The sequence below is a fragment of the Coffea arabica genome, chromosome 9c (genome assembly GCF_036785885.1).
Source record: "Coffea arabica cultivar ET-39 chromosome 9c, Coffea Arabica ET-39 HiFi, whole genome shotgun sequence".
NCBI lineage: Eukaryota > Viridiplantae > Streptophyta > Magnoliopsida > Gentianales > Rubiaceae > Coffea > Coffea arabica.
Genome location: NC_092326.1, coordinates 44121559 through 44132592, shown reverse-complemented (window position 1 = coordinate 44132592; position 11034 = coordinate 44121559). Strand labels below are relative to the sequence as shown.

General features: G+C 32.8%; 1 protein-coding gene across 6 annotated transcripts; it reads left to right on the top strand.

Annotated features, from left to right (window-relative positions):
• Positions 1–546: 546 nt before the first annotated feature.
• Positions 547–7338, top strand: LOC113708005 (monosaccharide-sensing protein 2). Of its 6 annotated transcripts, none has more exons than XM_072065024.1 (8): positions 547–686; positions 801–977; positions 1580–1638; positions 2724–2806; positions 3101–3667; positions 4620–5566; positions 6021–6208; positions 6692–7338. In XM_072065024.1, the coding sequence occupies exons 4-8, from the start codon at positions 2728–2730 to the stop codon at positions 7137–7139; spliced, it is 2229 nt and encodes a 742-aa protein (XP_071921125.1). In that variant the 5' UTR covers positions 547–686; positions 801–977; positions 1580–1638; positions 2724–2727; the 3' UTR covers positions 7140–7338. The 6 variants fall into 6 exon arrangements, with proteins under 6 accessions (XP_071921125.1, XP_027086230.1, XP_027086232.1 ...); XM_072065025.1 differs by lacking the exon at positions 547–686 and adding an exon at positions 1076–1097 and having other exon boundaries at positions 799–977; XM_072065026.1 differs by lacking the exon at positions 547–686 and adding an exon at positions 1076–1097 and having other exon boundaries at positions 848–977; positions 2728–2806.
• The last annotated feature ends 3696 nt before the right edge of the window (positions 7339–11034 follow it).

Here is an 11034-nt window from a genome sequence, read left to right as displayed (position 1 = left end):
AAATATTGAATTACATATAAATTAACTCGTAAAAAGAAAAATTACTAGTTTGACATTTGGTTATAATAAAAACCTAGGCAATAGTGGCAGTGCTACAGTTTTATTGACAAAAAATTTAAAAAGAGGAAAAAAAATAAAAAAAATAATTTTAAAACTCATTCTAAGCATAAAACATATCAAATAAGGGACTTTTATTAAAATATTTAAGGGTAAAATTATCATTTTAAATATAATTTTGCTTTCAAATATCTGAGGAGTTCAGTAAAATTATCCCTTCCTAATATTAAAAAAAAAGAAGAAAAAGAAAAAGAAGAAAAGAGCAGAATAAATATATTTTTCGTTTGGTGGCAGGCAGGCACCAAGCCAGCGAATCGGTGAATGATTGACAATGACACCAATTAGAAAATTGACGTGGAGCGGAGGGAGTTGAGTTGTGTTGCGGCTCATTCCAGGGGCAGGGAGCTTGCTTGTACTGTAGTCCAATATAGTGCTCCGATAATTACAGGTAATTTAGCTACGTGGTGGACTACTAGTACTGGTAGGTGTGTGTATGTGTATATATACATATAATAATTTAGTAGAGCGAGAGCGAGAGCGAGCGAGCGACTGATTGATTTTCAAATTTTTGAAGGATGAGCCAAAGCTTTGCTGCTTGTTCTGTTCGGTTTCTTTCTTCTTGACAGCTGGTAGGTGCTCATCACCGTCCGCCTCCTGCTCCTGGCCTCCTTCCTGCTTTGTGTTAATTTATTATTATTAGGCCCTTTATTATATATTTTTTTTCCTTCTTTTGGGGCCGAGAGAGAGACCCACTTGAATCAGGCGACAAAGTTTTGATTGGGAGGATGTGTTTTCCGTTGGTTGGGCAGCAGCAATACAAAGGAGGGAAGGAGTTACGTTTCTGCTTCCCCCAGTCAGACTCTTAACAAAGCACTTCCGCTGCTTTGCTTAACTTAGTACTACTACTAGACTACTACGTTGTACGTACTGTTTTATCCTCTCTGTCTCTCCCTCTCTCTCTCTGTTTTTGTTTGCTTAATACGAGTAGTAGTTAAATAACAAAATCATCCCCCTACAGGCAGGCGTGGAGTCATGTATAGGTAACAAAACAATAACATACTTTGCACTACTACTGCTGCTGCTGCTGCCGTTACTATATATAAACTTTGAAAGTTGGGTGGTGAGGGCCAGTGATCAATGATCAAAATTCTACTGCTCACAATCATGCCAAAGTAGGGATTAGCTTTTTTTTTTTTTCAATTTCATATAAATATACAATAGAAACCAAAACAAAAGGCAGCACTAGTCACAATCATTATTGCAGGGTGAAAAGTGGGGAGGAGCAGTACTGGAATTAATATACTAGTATTATAGAGTACATGCCGGATGGCCTAGACTCGGATTAAGGCCTTTTTTTTTTTTTGGCTTTTTGATTTTGGATTTTGGTGTTTGTTGGATCTCATCCTGGTTCTGTTCCACCTTCAGTTGGCCCTGTCGAATCTTTTCATCCCCCTCCCTCTTTCTCTCTTTTGTTTTTTCGATCATTATTCGCCGCCCAGTTCTCACAATCAATCCTTTCCAGCACCATCCCACTAGTTCAGTTTCAGGACAAACGAGGAGCGGAGAGATTCAAGACCCCAGGTAAACATTTTTTTTTTTTTTTATATTTCTAATATTTGCTTGCTGTTTCTTCTCTTCTTTTTTTTTTGTTTTTACAGGAAAAGAAAAAAAAAAATCTGTCCTTCCTCTATCTTCTTTCTGTATACTGCTAGTTTTCTGTAATCTTTTTCACGTTTGTTTTACGATGTTTTACTATTTATGATTGTGCGTTGGTTTAGAAATGATACTAAGCACTACTATGATGCTTCAATCCCCTCATCATCCTTCTCATGCTTTATCTGCCACCTTTTGTTTCAAAATCTTCTCTCATGTTTTATCTGACTATGAATTTGAGGCTCTACTGAAGATTTTGAACTACGGCTTACGGATTCTGTATTGTAACCTGTTATGATAGTATATGCATATTGCTTGGTGCTTACCTGTGACGCCCTCCTGTGGTTTCCCTGTTCTTCTTCATTCCTTGAACCCCAATATAGACAGTTCAAAATCAGGTTCAAAGTCCACTGGCTTACTTGCAGCAGCCACAGCCCTCTTTATCTTCAAATTTGAAGTTTTTCTATTCTGTGACATTTTGAATCTCTGACGTATTGACGAATGTTATTTTTGGGTGTTGTTCGTTGTTTGCTTCGTTTATTGTGTGTCTACACATCACATTCTGTTGTCAAAAGGATGAATGCCGATCATATATCGCGGATTCATGGGTTTGTCTAGTTTCAAAGCTCTGTAGTTTCAGGCTTGTAATTCAGTGTCACATATGGGGTGTGAATTATAATGGGCATCTTTCTGGAGTCAGTCATTATGCTTTTGCTGGTGAATTAGGATAGTTATCTGGACTACCGGTGCTGAGAAACTGCATTCCAAGTTTTCACTTAGTTTGCTTCTTTTGCAGCTAAAAATTATGTCTTGGTTCTTATTTCTCTAGTGTCAATTCTTGAGTTCAGCAGCAGTTTTCCTTTCCTCTCGTTATCAAGTTTCATGAACTCTAGTCCTGTAGAAATGACAAAACTCCCGTTCCCATGAAAGGGTTTGGGTGGTTCAATTGATACCTCTCTTAAAAGTTACAATATTAAACCTCTCAATCACTTTTGGCTGTCTTGCTGTTGAAGGAAGATGAGTGGAGCAGTCCTTGTGGCTATTGGCGCTACAATCGGTAACCTATTGCAAGGATGGGACAATGCCACAATTGCTGGTAAATCTTTCTCATCATCTAGTTATGTCTTCGCTATGCATGTGTGAACGTGAATGTATATTCTTACTAGACGCCTATTATTTAGCATTAGTCACATTTTGCGAGGATTGGTTTGTAGTCCACACTTTTATAAGCACTGCACAATTTATTTTATTCAAATTTTATATTTCCAAATATGCAAGCACCTTTTTCCAAATCTTATATAGTTTTTTATAACTGCATGTTTTTCCCCGTATTTTGTTGTTGAAACATAGAATGTGTACTTGTCGCTTTATTCTTGTAAAAAAAATGCAGGGGCTGTACTATTCATAAAGAGGGAGCTCAAATTGGAGTCAGATCCTACTGTAGAAGGTTTAATCGTGGCCATGTCGCTTATTGGTGCCGTATTGGTTACTACGTTCGCTGGCGGTGTTGCTGATTGGCTTGGTCGTCGTCCTATGCTTATAGTCTCGTCTGTCCTTTATTTTGTGAGTGGTCTTGTGATGTTCTGGTCCCCTAATGTGTATGTCCTGCTTTTGGGAAGGCTGCTTGATGGGTTTGGAGTTGGCTTGGCTGTCACTTTAGTTCCTATCTACATATCTGAGACATCGCCTCCAGAAATTAGAGGTTTACTGAACACTTTGCCTCAGTTTTGTGGTTCTCTTGGAATGTTTTTGTCATACTGCATGGTGTTTGGAATGTCATTGACGAGCTCGCCAAGCTGGAGATTAATGCTTGGTGTTCTTTCGATTCCTTCGATTGCTTATTTTGCTGTAGCAGTGCTTTATTTGCCTGAGTCTCCTAGATGGCTTGTTAGTAAAGGGCGGATGATTGAGGCCAAGCAGGTTTTGCAGAGGCTCCGTGGCAGGGAAGATGTAGCTGGTGAGTTGGTTCTTGGTGTCCATTAGCTGTACAAATATTTGTTGAAGGTTGAGATAATGCAATTCTTGACAGAATAAACATGCCTTTATCTTTATATAAGATATCATTTTTTCAGTAGTTGATATGCCCAAAACTTTGGTCTATGCTATGTTTGTTTCATTTGCTGAAAATTGCTATCTCGGATGATTGGTCGTCAATTTATCCCCTTCCTTTCTTGTTCTCTAAGTTTGGATTCAGTGAATTTGTTTTTCCGATGTGGGTATTTGAATTAAGTAACAAACAGGTGATGTACTTAACATCCTGAAGGAATGATCAATTTTCCAGTGAAGAAGAAGAAGAGTGCATTTCTTTTGTTAACAGTATTATAAATTGAGAATTGAGTGAATAGTGTCTGTCCTCCATGGAAAATGGGTTGATAAGTGACAAAATTTGGAGAAGCCTTGCAATTAAGATGGTTTGCTGGAGAGAAGAATTTGAATCTACATAGCCGATGAATTCATGGTTTTGACTTGGAGTCCTTGTTGATGGGAAAGGAGGATTGAGTTTATGTTCAACATTTTTCCTTTTTAATTGATGTACCATACGATTGAAGCATAGAAAATCAGAATCACGTGAGAGATAAATCCCCTTACCTCTCCCAAGCACTGAGGCTGTGCCCCTGCTTTTCAACTTTTGACTTGAACAATTTTCTCTGCTCGTTCCTCCTTTCCATACAAATTCATAGGCATGGCTTCTCCCCTCCATATCAAAACGTTATGCTTTATGGTTGAATAGCTGCAAAATATTTGTTGTATAATAGCCGCAAAAATTTTTTCTTTTATCAACTGAATTGGTTTTGAGAGCGTTTCGGCCTTTGCATGGACTTGACAAAGATAACTCACCGTTGTACATAGGAAAATTTGTTGAATTTTTATTCTTACTTGTCTATGACTTCTATATTCTTTTCAAACAGGTGAGATGGCATTGTTAGTTGAAGGCCTTGGCATCGGCAGTGAAACACATATTGAGGAGTACATAATTGCCCCTGCTGATGAACTTGCTGAAGATCAGGAGCCGAGTGCAGACAAAGAGCGCATAAGGTTGTATGGTCCTGAAGAAGGAAAGTCCTGGGTTGCTCAACCTGTTACTGGGCAAAGTGTACTTACTCCGGTATCTCGACAAGGAAGCTTAATAAACCAGAATGTTCCCCTTATGGATCCTCTAGTTAGCCTCTTTGGAAGCATTCATGAAAAGCTTCCAGATACTGGGAGCAAAGGAAGCATGTTTTTTCCACACTTAGGCAGCATGTTTAGTGTAGCAGGAAATCAACCTAGAAATGAAGAATGGGATGTAGAGAGTCTTGGCAGAGAGGGAGAGGATTATGCATCTGATGCTGCTGGAGTTGAATCTGATGACAATTTACAAAGCCCACTAATATCACGTCAGACAACCAGCATAGAAAAAGACATGGCTGGACCTCCTTTACATGGAAGTATTTTGAGCATGAGGCAGGGTGCTGCTATTCGAGGGGCCAATGGGGAAACATCTGGTAGTACAGGCATTGGTGGCGGGTGGCAGCTTGCATGGAAGTGGATAGAGAGGGAAGGTCAAGATGGAAAGAAAGAAGGAGGGTTTAAGAGAATTTATTTGCATGAGGGTGGTGTTTCTGCATCCCGCAGAGGTTCTGTGGTCTCAGTTCATGGTGATGATGTGCCTGCAGGTGGCGAATTCATACAAGCTGCTGCTTTAGTGAGTCATCCAGCTCTATATTCAAAGGAGTTATTGGATCAGCATCCTGTTGGACCAGCAATGATTCATCCATCTGAAGCTGCTGCAAAAGGGCCAAGTTGGAAGGACCTACTTGAGCCTGGAGTTAAGCATGCATTGGTCGTTGGAATTGGAATTGAATTGCTTCAGCAGGTAACTATTTCCTGCAAAAAATTCAGACATTTTGGTTTCCTCTGTGTATCGTTTAGTTGGGGGATTTTCATTCTCATATCTGTTCTAAGTAGATATTCAATTCGTAGCAACATTTGATGACTAGGGTCTTAACACTTAGTGATATATGACTTTTTCAGTTTATCAGCATTGTGCTTTACGTTGTTTAGAAATTTTATGAAGTAACTATTGTCTGTCATTCTTCCTTTTGTCATACAACATGTTTGTTTTGGATTTGTTCCGGAAAATTTTCCATTTGTGTTGTCAGTAAAATCAAAATATAGCACTGTTTATCAATCCCCTAAAACCATTTCCAGGTAAGATCTTCTTCAATAGAGATATACAGGGAGGCTTTTGGAGCACAGTCATTTGTTACAGTTTATTAGTGTTGGTATTTGTGTCATTTTCAGGGTTTAACTTGCTTCATCATGTGCAGCTCTCAGGTATAAATGGTGTGCTGTACTACACTCCCCAGATTCTTGAGGAGGCAGGCGTAGGAGTTCTTCTGTCAAATATTGGCATCAGTTCAGCATCTGCATCTTTGCTTATCAGTGCTATTACTACTTTGTTGATGTTGCCGTCCATAGCTATTGCCATGAGGCTTGTGGATATAGCTGGCAGAAGGTAGGTTCTTGAAACTTTTGTCAGGCGTTTCATTTCTTAATCATATACTAAGTCGTTTTACTTGTAGATGTGAGATTGATCTTCAGAGCATATTGATTTAAAGACATAATGTCGGTCTTTGTTCTAAAATTAAAGTATCATCTCATGTCAGTGTCACATTCAATTCAAAAGCACTCTCTTTATCTTTTTTTTTTTTTTTTTGTTATGACCAGTAAATTTTAGAACAAGATAAATGGATTTCCATGACTCCAAAAGTTGATATGTTCTTGCCATATAAGGAAGCTTACTTGCATCTGACTGTGTGTAAATTGACTGTCAGCAAGGAAGCATTTCCTAGAGGAGACATGTGCTTGTCGTCGTGATTGATCCATGTACTTGTGCATATTAGTGGCTTGAAACTTTGAGAAGACATGGATAATAGTAGTAATTTGCATTTGTGACTACGAGTAGCATCTGTCAAAGTTTTTTCCAATGTTGTTTCAGGAGTTTATTGCTCTGGACCATCCCTGTGCTTCTCATGACACTGGTGATTTTAGTGATCGGAAGCGTAGTTAACATGGGCAAGGTTGGAAATGCAGCCGTTTCGACAGTTTGTGTGGTGCTCTACTTCTGCTTTTTTGTCATGGGATTCGGTCCGGTTCCGAACATACTTTGTTCAGAGATATTTCCGACGCGGGTACGCGGGGTCTGCATCGCTCTATGTTGCCTCACATATTGGATCGGAGACATCATCGTAACGTATACGCTGCCTGTGATGCTGTCTTCAATGGGACTGGGTGGTGTTTTTGGGACATATGCAGTGGTGTGCATCATTTCCTGGTTCTTTGCGTTCTTGAAGGTTCCAGAAACTAAGGGCATGCCTCTGGAGGTGATCAGTGAGTTCTTTTCTGTGGGTGCAAGGCAGGCCGTTGCTATTGCCAAAAACAACTGATGACCAAGGGGAGTGGGAAATGCTGCTACCGTTTCGAGTCTTTTGATTCAAATAGTGAATTTCAGTTTTCCAGTTTTGGTTGGTTCTGTCTTTGTAAAATACTAGAAGATGAGACTCTACCATCAAAGTTACAGTAGGGCTTTAAAGATAGTGAGGTATCCCACATCAAAAGTGAATAAAGGAAAAGAATGGTTTATAAGATTGGTTCTTTGGCTATTGAGTAAGTTGAGTTAACCATTTTGAACTAGTAAATTTGGACTCAAAAGTTACTTGGACCAACCATTAGATCTATTATCAATTAGAAGACGCTAATTGAGTAAGTTTAGCACATATACAAATATAGAAGACGCTAATTGAGTAAGTTTAGCACATATACAAATAGAAGACGCTGGATTATCTAAAGTAGCACACCACCATCCCGCATCATTTCTAAAAAATTTAAGACAAGCAAAAATAGATTTACTTTGGTATAAATACTCTGAATTAAAATCAATAGAAAGACAAAAATTAGAAGAACAAGGAAAATATAAAAATAAAAAGATTTTCTGTAACAAGATCTGTGGTATATCGGACTAAACAAGATTGAGAGAAAGAAGCTCTGCTTCACTGCACACTCTCTCCTCTGCTCCACGTACTAAAGGTTCGCACTTGGGAATCCGTTCCTATAATAAGTTGCTCTCATACCAGGAATCCGTTCCTGTAATAAGTTACTAGAACAATTATCAATTAGAAACTGGAAATATATTAAACCTTTTTTACAAGACTTTTTATATTATAGTTGTTTAGTAGGATGTTTTTATGATGAAGGAATTATAGAAAAATTATTTGCAAAATTACCAGACGACTTAGGAAAGAAAATATATACCTTATACAAAGCAACGCCCATGGAACCAATATTAAAAAATGTGAGTACGGCAGTAAAATTTATAATCAATAGACTAGTAGAAGAATGTACTTTTATAAAAATACAAAGACAATTAAAAGGAGAATATAGTTTTTGCTCAGAAATATACACACCACAAAAATATGGAGAAAAAGATAAAGAAAAAAGAAAATATAGAAAGCCTTATAAAAATTATAAAATATACCCTAGAAAACAATATTATCTTAAGAAAAGCAAAGCTAGAAAACCATTTCTCAAAAAAGAACATCATGTTAGAAGATATAGACCAGAAAGAACTTATGGAAATAGATTATCTTGTTTTATTTGTAAACAACCAAATCATTTAGCAACAAATTGTCCACAAAAACATAACTCTTTTAATAGAGAAGCTCACTTAATAGAATTATTTTCGGAAGATTTAATAGAAATACATGATAATATACTAGAGACAGAAAGTATTTATAGTATAGTATCTGAAGACTTAAATTTAACAGATTTTATAAAACAAGAAGACACAAGTTTTATAGATGAAATTTTAGAAAAATCAGAAAACAGAACTATCATGGATAATATATATTTAGAAGAAATGAAAGAAGATTTTAAAGTATTGGAAGACTTAGAATTAGTTGATGTAGAATGTATCCATAAATGGGAACATAGGAAAGGAAATTATAGTAAAGCATGTTATAACTGTAATAAATATCCGTCAATAGAATTAAGGTTTCAATGTCAGCTATGTTATATAAAATGATGCAAATACTGTTTAGAAAAGTTTGCACAGGAATATGTTTTAATAGAAAATACTAAAAAAGAAAAAATCGAAAAAAATGTGCCTTTAGAACATTATTTGGAAAGAAGAATAAGGGTCCGTTTGGATTAGCTGTTTTTGGGGTTGTTTTTCAAAAACAATACTGTAGCATTTCGTTTTTGAAATACAAGTCCGTTTGGATTAGTTGTTTTTGGGGTTGTTTTTCAAAAACTATATGAAAAACTTTTACTGTAGATGTTTTTTGGATTATTTTTAGAGGTATTTTTAAAACATATTTTTGAGTATTTTATAATTTATAATTTATATATTTTTATATTTATATACATTTATGCATTTATAATACATTTATAAATATTTATAAATAAATATATTTATATATTTATATAAAAATATATCAATATATTATAAATGTATTATATTATACATAATACATAATATATTTATATTTATAAATATATAAATGTATATTATTATAAATGTATAAATTATAAATGAATATTATATAAATGTAAAAATTATAAATTATAAATTATAAATTTTATATAAATATATATTTATGCATTTATAATACATTTATAAATATTTATAATTAAATATATTTATATATTTATATAAAAATATATAAATGTATTATATTATATCTAATACATAATATAAATATATTTAGAAATGTATAAGTGTATATTATTATAAATATATAAATTATAAATGAATATTATATAAATGTATAAATTAATATATCATAAATATATATTAATATTATGTATAAATGTATTAATATAATTAATATAAATATATAAATGTATTAATATTATGTATAAATGTAAAATTAATATAATGTATATTAATATAAATGTGTAAATGTATTATATTATATATAATACATAATATAAATGTAAATTATAAATATACATAAATATATATATTATGTATAAATGTACATTTATATAAATGTATAATCTATATAATATATATTATATTATATTATATATAATTTTGTAATATATATTTTTTGTATAAATATATTATAAATATATAAACATATACATTAAATAAATAAATTATATATAATTTGAATATATAAATATATTATTTATAAATATTTAATATATATAATATACATTAATATTAATTATAAATATTTGAATATTAATAAATATGGTGTTTATATAATATTTCAATTTGTAATATTTATTGTATATTTCATTATATAAATATTTATATAATATATAAATATATAATATAAAATTTTGCAATTTGTATAATATACATAATATTGTATATATATAATATAATATACATAATATACATTTATACATTATTACATATTATGTATATTATATATTATACATAACTTTATTATACATTATTATACACAATAATGTACATAATAATGAAAGTACATTAATAATATATATATTATAATATAATGTACATAATATATTATGTATAAATATTTATACATTTATGTATACAATATTACATATTATGTATATTATATTATATTATGTATAATATTAATGTATGTAAATATTTGTATAATATATAATATATAACATATATAACATATAAATATATTTCAAGTTTGCACAGGAATATGTTTTAATAGAAAATACTAAAAAAGAAAAAATCGAAAAAAATGTGCCTTTAGAACATTATTTGGAAAGAAGAATAAGAATTTTAGAAAATAAGGTTGACCAATTAGAACAAAAGATAGAAAAATTAAACAAAGAAAAAACAGTGGAAAAAGAAATATCTATAGAAAACATAGATCTAGAAATCTTTCCAGAAATAGAAGAAATAAAACATAATTATGATCTAGAATTATTACAAGCAGGAACATCAAATATAACATCCATAGAAGTAAAAACTCGAATAAAAATAGGAGATTTTGAAACACAATTATTAGCAGTAATAGACACAGGGCTAGTAATATAGTAATCCAACAAGAATTAATTTCAGAAAAATATTATGAAAAAGCACACCATATTAGAACGGCTAGACAAATGGATGGAAGTACATATACATATGATACAACATTACATAATTCTTTATTATTTTTTGAAATAGATAGCATACACTGTACACAACCATATCCGGTAACAGAAATATATATTAGAAGTTTTTCTTATCAAATGATATTAGGACTATCATTTATTTTATAGGCATATCATGGCATGATTCTTACCAGAACGGGATTAACATTTCTTAGAGAACATTTTCTACCATATAATACTTTTTTA

Coding starts and splice junctions, on each gene's coding strand:
- LOC113708005 (XM_072065024.1), top strand. CDS start 2,728: ATGAGTGGAGCAGTCCTTGTGGCTATTGGCGCTACAATCGGTAACCTA. Junction 2,807..3,100: donor GGACAATGCCACAATTGCTG/GTAAATCTTTCT, acceptor AAAAAAATGCAG/GGGCTGTACTATTCATAAAG. Junction 5,567..6,020: donor GAATTGAATTGCTTCAGCAG/GTAACTATTTCC, acceptor CATCATGTGCAG/CTCTCAGGTATAAATGGTGT.